Below are 16,611 nucleotides of genomic sequence, written 5' to 3'. Positions count from 1 at the left end.
CTTCACATGAGTCTAGAGAACGCAGTTGTGAAGGGAGAGCATTCCATAATTTATTCATAACATGAAAGGGAAGTTGTCACCCAGTCTTTAACAGATAATAGCAATAATAGTGAATACAGTCTATACAGTATCTGTTATAACTTATTGTTTAGGCTAATTCATAATATAAAAATTCTGCCTAGGTATCATTTACATTAAATATAATGCAATTAGATTGTTTTTATGGGCCTTTAAATTCTTTACTTTTTAATGCATTTTTTGAGGTTTTTATTTAAAGCACTTTGAATTATCTTCTACTTCTATAATATACAAGTAAAATTACCATGCTTATTTTTATGAATCTAATGGATGAAATCTTCTCCCACTCCAGGGAACATTGGTAACTGTCTTGATGTCTTTCTATTAGATCTATCTCACTGAACTCCACATTAATTAAAAAGTAATCCAAAAGTTTAATAACTCTTTCCCGATTGATGTCCAGCACCAACTGGATCTCTAAGACCATTGCTGATGTCTTTCCCACATAGCATTATGTTAATATCTACTGACAATCAGTTCATCTAGGGCGGATACTTAGCAGCACCTGGCTGCATCTTACCCTCTTAAATCCTACAGAACACATAGAAAGATGTTTAGCGGGCACACACATTTTTGCTTCATAATGATGTCTTTGCAAAAGACATTTTTCATCCTCGCCGGTTGTACTTGACTAAAACTAAGACTCAAAGATCTGATGACGTTTAATGGGTTTTTACACAGAAAAAAGTAATTGTTGCAAATTTTTGCATGTAGCTGTGAAGACATTCAATGAATAAACAATTTCAATTAGCTGTAAATATTTTTTTAGCCCTGTAATTAATGTATCTGTTCATTTGTTTTGGAAAAGTGGAGCATCGAAGTAGAGCATTCGTTTCTGGCAAAGCAGTGACATCAGGTTGAACTACAGGTTAAAAGGCAAGGCAGGGCTTCCTCTTTGTCAAAAAGAAACTAAACAAAAAGAAACTGCCCTTATTTCCCCACATGTGGAGCCATGCACCACATTTCATCAAAGGTGAAGTTGTAGTTGTGTCAGTCCAGGACCAAGGTCAACAGATGAGCCAGTAACTGAAACAGTGAAGTGGGGGCTTTCAGGTGTTGCCAAACAAGACGTTGCATTACTTGTTAAAACTGTCAAGAGCCAAGAAACATTCAATTAATGCTTATATTTTTCCTTTAATATCACTAAATTATGTTATTTTGTGAATTATTTTAATCTTAAGATATTTTGAAATCTTTTTATTTAAATTCTTGCAATGTGCAAACGACATTTGCTGTAAAACTGGTTAAAATTTTCTTCTTAAAATTGTCTTTTCTTTCTATCATTAGAGCTTATAGGATGATGTAAAAAGTACATCTACTGAGTTTTAACCACATATAAAATAGAGACAACAATAACACTATATTAAAAAAACAACCATGCATTTTGACAAAATCTATTTAAAGGACTGTCAAAGTCAGATTTTGAGGATGGAGCGGATAGACTGTGGGGAGATTAATTAAACAAAATAGTGTCAAAGTTAATTTTATTATTTATTTGTTGGTTCTTTGGTTAAGGTTATTAAACTTTAATGCAAAGAAGTAACATCATTGAGATATTGCATTGCAGCAACATGCTGCCAGGGCTGTGCACAGACGTTTCCAGGGACAGGGTCTCAGGCTGAAAGAAATGGGCACCCAGTTAAACAACACTTCTTTACAGGATGGTGTTTAATTTATATAACACTTATATTATATTTCATTTACATATGAGCATTTATCTGTAAAATCTCTAAACTTATAGACTCATGAAGATACTTAGATTGTTTTTTTGGTATCAGTCCATTTCAGATTGGCCTGCAAGCCAGCAGATGCACATAGCGGCAACATATGTTTTTATGGTGCCGATACATACAAAGACCAGGCCGGGGATTAATTGGACCATACCATGCTATATAATATTGACAAAGGAAGCATTTAGTACAAGAATGTTATTGCAGAGAGGGCACGGCTCAAGTCTGAGAGCAAAAGGCCAGCAGGTGCTTGAGCACCACCTGCAGTCCATCTGTGCATGTACCTGTAAGCCCACTCCAAATACACGTCTTTTTCAGGGACATCAGTGCATTTTACAAACTAAAGCAATGCACAACAACGTTCTGAGTGCAAATAAGTATCAGGTTCCAGTGTGGCCATGTTTGTAGTTCTTAATGTTTTTGTCATTTCAAAACCTAATTTTTCAGAAAGAATAGGACAAAGTGCAAATTAACATGCTTCACTATGTTGTGTCTTCAATACCAGGACCTTTTGAACTGTGAGAATGAACGGCCACATGGTAAAGTATAAAAGCTGTGTAACGAAGTACCAAATTGATGAAAATAAGGCAAATAGTCTGCAAAGAAACAAAAATCACCGTAAAAATTAAGACCCCCCCCCCAAAAAAAAGCAGGAAGGACAAAAAAGGTCATTAATTAGACAAAAAATGAGATGAGAGAATTCTGAATTTAACAAACTTTGGAAACTTCCCACTCACATTCCCAGCAGCACAGTAAGAGATGCCAAGTTGAATTTGCTTCAGGTCAGTGGTGCCGGTGATGAGGGAACAGGTTGCCCAAGTGACTATCAATGCCAGCTAATGCTGCACAGTCAGCCTTCAGACACGAAGTCATCAAACAGCTGAATATTGAATATTCAACTCAACTTGAATCAACTCAAAGACGAAGACGTTCAAATGTTTTAGTTGAAGTGGCTGTCATTCTCAAATTTATCTGTATGCAGCAGAGCTTTGCTGTCCCAGTCACGAAAGTAAGAACTGAAACTGAACATTTGGAAACTGAAAATGCTTAATGTGTCAAATGCTAAAATGCGCTTCCTAATCAGGAGGTGGAGGAGCCGATGAGAATTGATTCTGACGCTGGTGCAAAGAGGATCCATCTGCCAACTTGTTTGAGGTACTTTATACAGAACACATGAATGAATACCTAATTTAATTATTCTCTACCATCAAAACAACTTGATGAAGAGAGAATTAACTGTGTGAGTGATAAAGCTGGAGATCAACACTGTTAGTGGTGACTAATGTTTTCTACAGATTATGACAGCAGACAGAAGTGTGGACTCAAGGATAAACCTGACAGTGGACCAAGAGACGGTGATGTTTTTTGTGGAGTCCGTTGCACATCCATGAATTCTTAATACGATTCGCATTTTTAATTGCATTCATGAGATGTAATGTTCATATCATGTTACAAGATATTACTGCCATACACTTCTTACCTTTAATCCTGTTCATAATGCACTGCTGTTCATGCTTTCATCTATAGCCACTGCCTATAGATATAATGCATAACACTTATTATTATTCCCAGTCAAAGATAACATTTTGATGATATATTCTTCTGCACTATAGCTAACAGCATTTCACAGCCTCTTACTTCTGACATGTGCAATGAGAGTAAAGTTGAATCTTATCTCATCTAGACTGCGTTAACATTGATGAAACTGTATCACCCAAAATGTTTACTATTCATGAGTTGTGTGAGAGCAATAAAGTTGATCAATATGTCTTGAGTCTTTTACTTTTAGAAATGATCTTTCTCACTGTAGAATACTGTGCTCAGAATTGTTTAAAGAAATGTTTCAAATCCTTTTTCAAACTGGTGTGCAGTAACAGTTGTATCTCTAAGACCATTGCTGATGTCCTTTCCACTTGGCATTATGTTAACACATGACTGGCAACATGTCAAAATGTATTTTCCTACAGAGGTCTGCACATCTGCTGATGGTCAGTTCATCAACGGCTGATGTTTAGCAGCTTCTGTAGAAGCGATAGGAAAATGCTTAGTAAGCCCACATAAAATCATTGTTGCAGTTTTTTTTATTTTTTCATATGTGACTATATAGGTCTATTCTATAAAAGCCAAAAATTAAGAAAACTGAAAAAGTTAAAAAAAAAAAAAAAAAAAGATTCTACTGTTTAAAATCAGTGTGGATAAAGGTTTATCGCTCATTGTTGGTAACTTAGATGAGCAGTGAGAAAAGGAGAAGGGCTGGTCCACTGATCTGTTTGGTGCAGAGCACATGTATCAGGCTAATTTTTTGTTTTTTCTTTTAATTACCCTTAACTATTTTATTATCAAAGAATTATTTGATTTAGCTCTGAAATTCATTTGTTTTTTTATTAAAAAATAAAAGTGGCAAAAGTATACCTAGCAAAGCAGTGGCATCGTGGGTGAAGTACAGGTTAAAAGGTGAGGCAGGGCTTCCCCTTTATCAAAGAAAAGCAAAAGAAAAAACTGCCTTAATTTCCCCACATGTGGAGCCATGCACAACACGGCTTATTGACAGTGAAGTTGTACTTGTGTCAGTCCAAGCACAGAGGTCAACAGATGAGCCAGTAACTGAAACAGTGAAGTTGGGTATTTCAGGTGTTGCAAAACAAGTGGTTGCATTATTTGTTAAAACCGTCATAACAACAAGGAAATAATGGTGTATGGGCCAAAAGGCACTCAATAAATGCCTCAATTTGTCCTTTTATATAACTAAATGATGATATTTTGACACTCATATATTTAGCTTAAGCTTTTTTCATATAATTTTCTTGTCTCAAAAATTGAATTACATGTAGGTACTGTCTTGTGCGAATGACATTTGTTGAAAAACTGGTTCCCACTTTTCTCTTGTATGTGATTGAACCACTCATTTTTAGCCATGTATAGAACAGACATTTATAAGACTATTAAAAAAAAATGGGTTGAACAAATTCAACATTTGGAGGATGGAGCAGACAGACCACACAACAATTTTAGAATTATATATTCATAAATTGTACTATAAGCCAATATTTTACTGATAAGCTGTAAATACAAAAACTAAACAAACAACTTTGTGATGAACACACTGAACACTTCATGGCGAAGGTTAAGAAGGCATTATGACATTGAAATGTTTAAATTCATTTAATTTGCATGCTCAAACAAAAAGATAGAAGATGGTTCTGTTACATTCAAAGACCAGGCCCAAAGATCAGGATTAATTGGACCATATCTGGGCCGGATTAATGCTGCCACCTGAATGTTTTTACAATACTGACTGAGGAAGCATTTAATACAAGAATGTGATGGCAGAGAGGGCCCGGCTCAAGCCTGAGAGCAAAAGGCCAGGTGCTTGAGCACCACCTGCAGTCCGTCTGTGCATGTACCTGTAAACCGACTTCAAGAACACGTCTTTTTCGGAGACATCAGTGCATTTTTTAAAACAAGGCAATGCACAACAACGTTCTGAGTGTCTGTCAGTCTGCAGTCCTCACATGTTGTCAACAGAGAACACAGGGAACATTTTGGAATGAAAAATGTGAGAATGACAATTTTTTACAATTGCAAAAACTAAGTTGTGATTGGTGGAAGATTAAGACAGGAGACCATATAAAATAGATCAGCACTAGTCGGAAGAAACACAAAATATCTTACTGCCATGCTATAAAACTCAAATGAAAAATATGATGACCCCCCCCCCCCCCCCCCCCCCCCCCCAAAAAAAAAATAAAGAGATGGATCAAAAAGTTAATAATTGGGGCAGAAAATCCGAGAAACTGCAAAATTCTGAATTAAGAAAGCCCCTTTGGAAAGTTTCCACTCGCATTCCCAGCATCACACCAAGAGATGCCAACTTCAACTTGTTGCAGGTAAAAGCTGCCAGTGATGATGTAACAGATGGCCAAGTGACTTTAAATGCCAACTAATTCTGCACAGTCAGGCATCAGACACAAAAAGTCAGAAAAGAAGATCCTGAAAATCGAAAGCTCTGCCTCCTAAATCCTAAAATGAAGGTGTTCAGCGTTGCAGTTGCAGTGGCCATCGTGCTTACAACTCTCTTTATTAAAGAGGGCTCTGCTGCCCCAGTCACTGAAGTAAGATCTGGAGCTGAACTTTTACCAGCTTAAATGTTCTATCAAAATGCTTCAATGTGATTCTTAAGCCACATTTTTAAAAGGTGCAAGAGTTTAAAGGAGCTGTATGTAAGAGCAATAATAAAACGAATCATAAAATGACCCCGATATGTCAACAGACATTTAAAAATCATGTTCATTTCAAATACTTATGTCACTGACAACAGCACTCTAGCCAGGATATTCCAGTTTAAAAAGAGGAGTTGCAGCCCTCAACTGATGTTTATGTTGTCATTTTTTGTTTTGGCCTGAAGCTCCACCCTCCACCTATCTCCCAATCACCAAGTCAGTATTGTTTCTGAAGCTCCACCCTCCACCTATCTCCCAATCACCAAGTCAGTATTGTTTCTGAAGCTCCACCCTCCACCTATCTCCCAATCACCAAGTCAGTATTGTTTCAGTATCCGGGTTGCCAGCTCGGCTCTAATTGTCGCAGCCATGGCAGCCTACGTTCCTGCTGCATTCTGCAGCCTACCTGGCAACCTCTGGTCGGGGGGAGGAGGGGGAGGGTACACGCCGCTCAACAATATTTTGAAAGTGACTGCAGTACCAGTTTTGGCCATTTCTTATACAGACGGCTCCTTTAAGGAGCCATTGAGTGTTGACGCTGAAGCTGCTGCTCATGAGGATCCATCTGGACACTTGTTAGAGGTATTGGTTAAAATATTGATTGTTCATATATATTTCTATTGGATGGAAAAGAAGTAAATGAGTGACATAACAGGAGATTAACACAGTTTTGTCTCTAATCTCTCATACAGATGCTGTTGCACAAGAGAGCAAAGCGGGCCAGACTGTGGCCTCTGCAACGCCGGTTCATCCTGCATTAGGTGCTGTGTTCCTGAAAGTCATTTCATTCCGTCTTCGCCTCAATACAATAAACTACCATTAAATTTTGCTTAGAAAACTTTTGAGCATGTTGCCAGCTTCGGTTATCCTTGAGTTTTTGCAAAGTGAATAAAAATAAAACTTACCAATGTAATAACTGTGTTAAAATGGACTATCTCTTGCTCTATCTACATACATACGTACATACGTACATACGTACATACGTACATACATACATACATACTAAGGGTGTAACGATACACTAATCTCACGATACGGTACGATACACGATAGCAGTATTTTTTTAACAACCTTGAATGAGGAACATATGACTGGAAAAAATTGTCTTTTATTTGAAAAACACAAAATACAAAACAATGCTGTGCGTTTGCCCTATTGTTACAGTTTGTAATTCTTTATAACTGTTTAAGTTTTAAAGAGAAAGCCAGGCCAACCATTTTCCACAAACTGAACTAAAAGTAAATATCAGGTTTGCATTATGCATCTTCAGTTTCATGCAAGTACAAATATTTTGCCACAAACTGAATAGTTTCTCTCATGTAGGATTTGACTTTTTTCTTTTCCAGAAATTTAAGAACTAAAATTAAATAAATAAATGAAAGTCAATATATACATACAATTTTACATCATAAAAAAGATTGATTCATGCTCACCTTATAAGTGTAAGAGGAGATTTATTTTTGTTAAGAAGGTTAGTTTGTTAATTCAGGGTTCATTATTTTATAAATATATTCTTTATATTCTGTAAATCAGGGACTATAATTACACTAGTCAATGAATCTGTAGTTGTTAGTATGTTTTAGATTGGGCGGAGTGATACAGCACTAGGTGCTGTGTTGATGATCTAAAATCCTACGCTGTTGAGCGGACATTGAAGTACACTGGAACTCACGCAGAAGTTGTCCCCGTGTTTATCCTACACACGACTGAAAAAGGTTTAATTTAATAAGGTAAGGCTTAACTCTACACCAGACTTACATAAGTAAAGGTTCAGACCTCAAAACGGGACCGCAAAACGAGACTAGTTTCTTCTGAGTGGAGTAAGATTTTGGTCCGTGGGTCGAGGCGCGGTCGCGGCCAGATCAGCCCCCGAATCTCGCGCTTAGAAGGCACGCCGATTTTTCCCAGTGGCCAGCCGCGGTACTGCAACAAAAAATCCCATGGGGCCCAGAAAACTTTTTTCCCATAGACCGCAATAGTAAAAGAGAAGCCTCTAAAACTGTTCACAGGACACCTCCAGCTGTAATCACCGGCAATTACTAATCTTTGTATTCTATATTTTTAAGTCAAGGACTTTATATCCGTCAAAAATGTTTTATAACGGCCAGAAAAGTCAAAGAAAAGTCTCTTTTTGGGCTTGACGTCACGGCTGACGTCACAGCCGTGTCCGTGCATTCCACTGATGTATTATATTAATATATATTATGTAATTATATTATATTAATATATGTAATACTATACATGTAATAATATATCCCAAGGTGAGTTCAAAGCCAAAGAGAAAAATTGCATTTTGAGAGAGATTTTAAAAGCGGGAAGTGACTCCATCTGCCCCATCTGCAAAGGGAAAGCTTTCCATAATTTTGGGACCGCGACTGAAAAAGCCCAATTACCTTTGAAGGTCCTCTTTGTTGAAAAGACGACTAATAACAGCTGAGCTGCCGGCCTGAGAGACCACGGAGCAAACGGCCGGAGCAGGTCGGACAGATACTTTGGAGCAATACCATGAATGCACTGAAAAACATATGAAAGAGTTTTGAAGTTAGTGTGAAAATGAACTTGGAGCCAGTGAAGTCAAGTTCAATTTGGAGTAATTCCCTCTTGTTTTTATGCAGCAATTAGAAGTCGGGCAGCAGTTTTTTGAACTAAATGGGTAGAGCAAGTGACTTCTGGCTAACCACAACATAAAGTGCACTGCAGTAGTCTAAGCGTGTTGTGATAAGAGCATGGACTAAAATATCGACGTAACGTTGAGAAAGAATTGGTTCAACCTTGGCCAGTTTTGCCTCAAGTTAAAAAAGTTAATAAATAAAAAAGTAAAACTTGACCACTTAGCTAACATGCACATTAAAATTAAAAACTTGTCCAGTTTATACGGCTTGTTACCAAAGTTTTTAAATGAATGTTTACTTAAAAAACCCAAGTCAACATGCACCTCAGAGGCATCACTAGGCCCAAATAACATGACCTGAGTCTTTTCTTGAATAAAGTGTAAGAAATTATTAAATATATCTGCCTTCATTCAATCATGCACTCTGGCACTTGTTGCACAGAGGCAGAGTTTTCCTGTTTTAGTGGGGCATACACTTGGCTGTCATCAGCATAGAAGTGGAACAAAATTCCTAGTTTTCAGCACACTGATCCAAGCAGAAGTATAAGGAAAGAAGAAGAGGTTCAAATATAGAACCCTTTAGCAATCCACATGTAAGAGGTACTCTGAAGGAAGGCTACATATGTGTATTTGTATTTGTTCTAAATAAAATCCATTAAAAACACACACATATATACAGTATGATAATAGTATAAAGACTTGAGCGGGAGCATTATATGGCCCAGTTGCAGCAGTTTTAGTGTTCCGGGTGTTTGTTTTTATAACCAATTAGACGTTATGTGTATGGTGCTATACAAGCATGTTAGTTAGTATGTGCCCCCGACCTGTAGTAGCCATTTGCAGACTTACCTAGAGTGCAAGTCCGCACTTGCATTCTTGAGAACTGAGAAAGCCCTTCCTGGCAGCTGAGATGTTCGGATGAAAGGAACGGCACCAGACTAGACCCATTAGTCTTGCACAGAGGAAAGGACACCTGCTGAGTGAAGCATGAGTTGAATGTGTGGGCTATTTTGTTTTTACACGGGAGAAGAGGATTCCCATCACCTGCATCACACACCAGCTGCACACAGGCCTGCAACGTTTCAGCAGAGTGGTTCTGAATTGTGTGTCCATGTGGAGGGAGTAGGTCCATATGTCTGTTTGAGTATTGTTGGGAGTTATTGCTATGTCATTGGTATGGAGGTCAGTTACAGGAAAAAATGGTTGTTTAACAATTGGTTATGTCAGGATAAAAAGCAGTGAGTTATTAAGGATAAATGGACAAATAACTAAGCACCTTAAATGTCTGATGAATAACAGATTCAGAGCTGTAGTTTTGTTTTGAAATATATATATATATATATATATATATATATATATATATATATATATATATATATATATATATACAGTATATATATATATGTTATGTATAATATTTATATGGTTGAATAACATTTAGCTTCTATAGTTTCAAGGTCCTAGTATAGTTCATGCTTGATTTTTTTAAATGGTTTTACATTTACATACATCAACTCTAAAGTTTCACGTGTGGTAGAGAATTTGCATTTTATCAATTCTTAATGTCATGTGTTAATGTACTCATAATTTGTATAACGTATCAGAACAAGCAGAAATTCAGTATATGGAAAAATCTAAATAAATGTAAGAATTCTCCTCCACGTAGAAGGAAAAAGATAATAATTAAACAGAAAATGGGAGAAACATTACAACATTCTGAATTTAACAAACTTCGGAAATTTCCCACTGGCATTCCCAGCATCACGGTGAGAGATGCCAAGTCCAACTTCCTGCAGGTACATGCTGCCAGTGATGTGGCAACAGGTGTACAAGTGACTATAAATGCCAGCTAATTTTGCACATTCAGTCACCGGACACGAGAAGTCATCAGGATCCTGAAGATCAAAAGCTCTGCCTCTAAAATCCTCCGAAGATGAAGGCGTTCAGCTTTGCAGTTGCAGTGGCCGTTGTACTCACATTTATCTGTTTTCAGAAGAGCTTTGCTGTCCCAGTCATTGAAGTAAGAACTCAAACTAAACTTTTATTGCTTAAATGTTTAATCAAAATGCTTCAATGTGATTCTTGGGCCAAATCTTTAACAGGTCCAAGAGTTCGAGGAGCCATTTATCGTTGACGTTCAAGGTGTTGCACCTGAGGATCCATCTGGAGACATGTTGCAGGTATATTAGGTTAAAATAATAACATTACACTATTATTTATTTTGTTACAAGGTGACTTCACTAAAGATTGAAATGATGTTGATGAGTGACAATACTGGAGATGAACACTAATGTCTCTTATCTCTCACACAGACGATTTTTCACAAAAGACAAAAACGGGCCATGTATTGCGGTCGCTGTTGCGACAGCAATGGAACCTGCACTAGGTGCTGCTATGCTTGAAGTTCTTAAGAATGTTCTCCGTCTCAAGACAATAAACCATCAATAAAAGGCTCCATGAAAACCTTTGAGGGTGTTACAGACTTGGGTCATTCTTAACGTTTCTGCAAAGTGTAAAAAAAAAAGTGTTAAAGTAGGGTATACATATAAATGTAAAGGTTTGTAGAACAAATATTTCATATTATGGTCACAAAGTGGTTATACTGTATATCATATACCGTATTTTCCGCACTAAAGACACACTTAAAATCCTTAATTTTTCTCAAAAAGCAGTGTGCCCTATAATCAGGTGCGCCTAATGTATGAATTTTGTTGTGCTTACTGACCTCAACCCATTTTATGTGGAACACTGCTCTCAAAAATCTGTTAAAATGTTGTCGGACCATTCAGCTGACACATTGAAGTTGGTCCTTGGTTGGATACGCAGAATCAGACATTAGATAATTAGTTATGTGGCAAGCAACCATCATCCAACATCAATTCAATGTTACCTTACTGTAGTGTAATTAGACATCAAGCCATCTTCAGGTTTTATCGTAAACACAATTTTTAAATCTATATCACAATCCAATTGTAATCAAATGTTGGAATTGTTCCAACCTCACACTAACTTCAGGGGCCTGTACTACGAAGCGGGATTTGGGGTTAGCGAGGTAACTTCAGGTTTAACCCTGGGTTTTCAGGACTACGACGGTGGTTCACTTCTTACTGGGGTACATCGCCATGGTAACTTATGCTGAACAGCTAACCTGCTCCGGAGCAGGTTATGTTCGAGATACAGATCGCCGGGTATAAAAGCACCACCCACTGACCAATCAGCTCTCTTGGAAAATGAATCCAGTGGAGCTCAGTGCGTGGATCGTGAGAGGATCGTTTTATAATAGATCTATGGAGAGGATCCCTCCGAAGAGAACGCGTATTCAGGGACCGCCAAAACCCCTTTGCTTTCCCTGACGAGTACCTGTATGAACGATCCAGAAAAAAAGAAAAAAGAGGTGGAGGAGAAAATAAAAAATAAATCAATCAATGAATAAATAAAACAAATCATCACCCAAAATCCGATGTACAGTCAATCCAAAACTAATACCAATTAAATAAATAAATCAAGAAGAAATCAAAAAGAAGATGCATTTGTAAGGGGATAGCAAAAAAGGGATTTTCAATTTCGTCCCTCGAACATTCTGAGAAGTCACTTTAAAATACTAAATACCCCCCTCCTGAAAAAAAAAAAAATTAAATAGAATAAATAAAAAAACCCAATTCTTTGGTACAGCATCAGCACAAGTTATCGGTCAACAACAATAGTTATAGAACCAATATATACAGGACTGTCTCAGAAAATTAGAATATTGTGATTTTCTGTAATGCAAACACAAAAACAAAAAAATGTCATCCATTCTGGATTCATTACAAATCAACTGAAATATTGCAAGCCTTTTATTATTTTAATATTGCTGATCATGGTTTACAGTTTAAGATTAAGATTCCCAGAATATTCAAATATATGTTTATATCCCTATGAACTTACGCATTTATACAGTCAGCGATCTTTTGCCAGCTGTCTTTCCTGCATTTTGCAGCTGCAACTGTGTTGCTTTTTGCCTGTATTATATGCCTATACTCATCATATTTCCGTAAAATTATTGTTTGCTCTTCGCTACTGAAATAAGCGGCTCTGACAGCGGACTTCTCCATGCTTGCGATTGGTCATGCGCTCATATCCAGATTGGAGAAACCTGGGTTGATATACCGAGTTGATAACCACTGTCGTGTGACCGCTTAGCGTGATTGCAATTGTCCGGGTTAGTGAATCTGGATAAGGAAAAGATATCCTGGGTATGTTGAACTTGCTTCGTAGTACAGGCCCCTGGTGTCTGCTATCGCTGGCAACGGTGAACCAATCAGAGAACAGGACGTAGTACAACGTTTACCTCCGCCATTTTTTATGGAAGGTGAAGGATTTAAAATGTGTGTATTTTTCTGTATTTGTTACAACTGAACGAAATTCTGCGTTATTGTGAACGAGTTGAATAAAATTTGATTTGTTTTGTTTTATATATGTTTTATCATGCACTTTATAACCCGGTGCGCCTTATGTATGAAAATAAATCCGTTCATTTACATTGCGTCTTATAATGCGATGCGCCTAATGGTCTGCAAAATACGGTATGACACACACACACACACACACACACACGCACACGCACGCACACACACACACACACACACACACACACACACACACACACACACACACACACACACATTTAATTGTTCTCCTTTTGGATTAATAAAGAATTTTTAAATATAAATTGAATTGATTGAATTGAATATCATGTAAAACATTTCATACCCACATAGTTTCTGTAATTTTAAAGTTCCTTACAATTAACCCTAGCCCAATGATAGATATTTTTAATAGTAAAAAGAAACAAGACATTTTGAAATTTCCCAGCACTTTGTCACGGCAGAACAAAAAAAAAGCCTTCAACTTTATTTTTTTTTTCTTGTCCGAGGACATTTAAAAATCCTCTAATACTTAACATGTAAAATTAAGTAAAATATAACTTCAAATGTACAGCAATAAAAGCCACACTATGCCATGATGTACTTACCAAAAACAAATCCAAAATAGTCCACAATGGTATAATTGTCCTTCATGTGACAAAAGTTTAGAGATGCTGTGGTGAACAGACAAAGCATTCTACAATTTTTGCCTTTTGAGCTAAATCAGGTATTTGACCAGAAACGTGAGCCAAAATCCATTGACCATCACATTAAAGGCAGGGAAGAAAAAATAAAAAAAAGCCATAGTTCCCCCAAAGACTATAGCTCCTTGGGGCTTCTTATGGCGCTTACCACTAACTTACACTGGCAAGTGTTGGCTAGACAGGTTCCAGAGTTCATGAACTAGGTCAAATTCGGATCTTGGCACATATAACATGAATTAGATGTGGTCAAAATAAAAAGAAAAGGGTTTTAACATCGTATAGACCCATAGAAAAATGTCTGGTCAACATGCAGCCAGGATTAACAGCCTCTGTCACCTCCAGTCGGTGCTGTCAGTCAAAGTCAAATATGGGTCTAACGTCCCTTTTGAATGGAATATTTCCCCAAAACGTATTGACCTCAATGTTCAGGCCCCTGTTTGGTTCACTTTTGAATGTGGATCCAATTTTGAAATTTTCTTTATACCAAATACTGTCACAGGTAGATTTTACGAGCCAAGTGTAGTACATCAGGTAGAGTTTCTGAAAAAAAACTCTTTGAATTATCAACAGGAAGGATTTTCAGCTAGAAGTAGGTAACAGAAAAACAGTGCTGACTGGCAGGCTAGTCAGTGCTCTGGAGCAGGCCCACTATTGCTGTGGGTGTTCGATGATGATGACAACTAGCTGGAATAGTGATTGAGGCAGAAGCAATATCAGAACTGGGCAGACCATCGGTGGGGCAAACAAAGCCCAGAAGGATTGTTGGGGACAGACAGGGCAAACTACAGCCAGAGAGACCAGACGACTAGAGCTGCTTCCTTCCCGTGGGTTACTTCAGCAAATAAATCAAAATGCATTTCCAGAAGATGGACAACATGTCATTAAACTATCAAAAAATATTCTCTTGACCCCCCCCCCCCCCAAATGGAAAGAAAAAAAGCCCCCCTTGTATGATTTCTAAAAAGGACAGTCAGGTCCAACAGACATGAAGCCAGTCATCATATACTGTTTGTTGACTTTTGAGTCTTATGAAACAAATACAAAGGTCAGTATAGTTATCAGTTCATGAACCAGCATGGTATGAATCAAAAGTTTTTGTTATTGCGCAGGATATTTGGAAAAGCTGGAATCTTCCGGGATGACCGGGATTAACATCACACGACGGTATCAAATCACTTCTTCCATCAACGATTTTTGGATTTATTTACAGGCCGGTTTCTTTTTTCGGTGACACACAATCATGAGGTCTTCATATGACATTTGTATCACACACCGTGTTTACATTATCAATCGACTGGGAATGATATTGTATACCGGGTCATGTCAGGTCATCTGGTGTGCAGATGCAGTAATGTGTAAATATTTTGCTGTGTGTTACAGTCTGGGACTTATTTCTTGCATGATGAGAGCTGGGATAGACTTCAGTACCCCTAAAACCCTGAATATTGCTATTATAAAAAAAATAGATCGTCATCACTCATTCCAAGTAATTTCATTACATTTTACCGCATAGTCCATCGTAAAGATTACAGATTACAGTCTTTTTAAAATAATTGTATATTTTTACGTAAAATGTCAAAGTTGATTCTAAACAACTATGCTGGAGGACTATCTTGGTTTAAAATCTCTTCAGTCAGTTGTGTAATACAACAATTCAATAGTTGGATGCAGTCTTGGACCTTCCTATGAGCAAGTTTTTCATATCTGAAGTAACTGAAAAACATACTCGACTTTTGTTCTATTCATGTATTAGAGCGCTTGAAATACAAACAAGTTGTGGGTGACAGTGACATGCTCTTGTGAGGGATCAAAGTACAGAACATGCCATGCCAGAGGAGTTTCCTAAAACCATTCGCAGCATTAGTGGGAGCTTGCAGTGATGAGGCAACATTTGCCTGACTGCTTATAAATTCAGTCTTGTTTTATACATTTAAAAGATTCGAACAAGTTTGGAAGCTAAGCTGCTCAGAAAATGAGGACCTTCAGGGCAGCACTTGTTCTTGCCTTTATTTGTATTTGGGGCAGCTCTGCCTTGCCAGTCAGCACGGTAAGGACATAAAGTATTTATTTCAGGAATTATATACCCACTATTTGGACTAGGGTGGGATTTTTATTCCTAAATGTGTCTACTTATCAACAGGTTCAGGAGCCAGATGAGCCAACGATCAGTGAGAATTCAGCTGCATCACAAGAGGAGACATCTATGGAAACATGGCTGGTAAATTCAACTGATTACATAAAAGAACAACTACAAGGAGCTAGGTGTTCAAACAGACACCTTAAAGTGGATTTTATGTCCGCTCTTAAACCTTAAGATAATTTATTCCTATACCTGTATCTCACTAGTAGCTCTATTTAAGGCGAAAGAAGTTCTCGTCTCTCAAGTGCCTTCCTACGTCTCGCCCGCAAAGCTCCCTAAGATCTGACTTTGTGGAGTGGGATTAAGTTATGTTCCTTTCAAAATATATCTCTGCTCATGTCTTAAAAGTGGGGCTTTAGCACATCTGTGCCTAAATGTCAAAACTTAAAGTCTCATTGTGAGACTTGTCTGACCAAAATAAAATGTTAACTGGTCTGTTTATATAAAAAAATCTATGTATTATATAAAAGAAACCTATGAGGGCTGGGTGAGGATGAAAACATTTTATTTATTTTTTTGTCTTTCACACAGATGCCGTACAGCATCAGGGAAAACAGTTACGCTGCCCCCATCAGATGCCAGTTTTGCTGTGACTGCTGCACCATCGGTGTGTGTGGCATGTGCTGCGAGTAACGATCGGTCTGCTTTAATCTGATGTCCACAGTTCCCGCTGATATTTATGTATTTATGATTCTTTTCCTTGCATTAAAACTGGATTTGTT

General features: G+C 37.5%; 1 protein-coding gene across 3 annotated transcripts; it reads left to right on the top strand.

The window, feature by feature from the left end:
• The first annotated feature begins 10,522 nt into the window (after positions 1 to 10,522).
• On the top strand, positions 10,523 to 16,611 carry LOC133440889 (hepcidin-like). 3 transcript variants are annotated; one of them, XM_061718223.1, is made up of 3 exons: positions 10,523 to 10,659; positions 15,890 to 15,967; positions 16,421 to 16,611. In XM_061718223.1, exons 1-3 carry the CDS (start codon positions 10,573 to 10,575, stop codon positions 16,520 to 16,522), a joined length of 267 nt encoding a protein of 88 aa, XP_061574207.1. In that variant the 5' UTR covers positions 10,523 to 10,572; the 3' UTR covers positions 16,523 to 16,611. The 3 variants fall into 3 exon arrangements, with proteins under 3 accessions (XP_061574207.1, XP_061574206.1, XP_061574205.1); XM_061718222.1 differs by lacking the exons at positions 15,890 to 15,967; positions 16,421 to 16,611 and adding exons at positions 10,742 to 10,819; positions 10,952 to 11,106; XM_061718221.1 differs by lacking the exon at positions 10,523 to 10,659 and adding an exon at positions 15,595 to 15,796.

Source organism: Cololabis saira, chromosome 3 (assembly GCF_033807715.1).
Source record: "Cololabis saira isolate AMF1-May2022 chromosome 3, fColSai1.1, whole genome shotgun sequence".
In the NCBI taxonomy this organism is placed as follows: domain Eukaryota; kingdom Metazoa; phylum Chordata; class Actinopteri; order Beloniformes; family Belonidae; genus Cololabis; species Cololabis saira.
The sequence above is the reverse complement of the archived record's forward strand: the minus strand, read 5'-3'. Positions and strand labels throughout refer to the sequence as shown.

Excerpts from the sequence above, each read along its gene's own strand:
- LOC133440889 (XM_061718223.1), top strand. The coding sequence starts at position 10,573 with ATGAAGGCGTTCAGCTTTGCAGTTGCAGTGGCCGTTGTACTCACATTT. Across the intron at positions 10,660-15,889 it reads TTGCTGTCCCAGTCATTGAA|GTTCAGGAGCCAGATGAGCC; the intron begins GTAAGAACTCAA and ends ACTTATCAACAG. Across the intron at positions 15,968-16,420 it reads CATCTATGGAAACATGGCTG|ATGCCGTACAGCATCAGGGA; the intron begins GTAAATTCAACT and ends TCTTTCACACAG.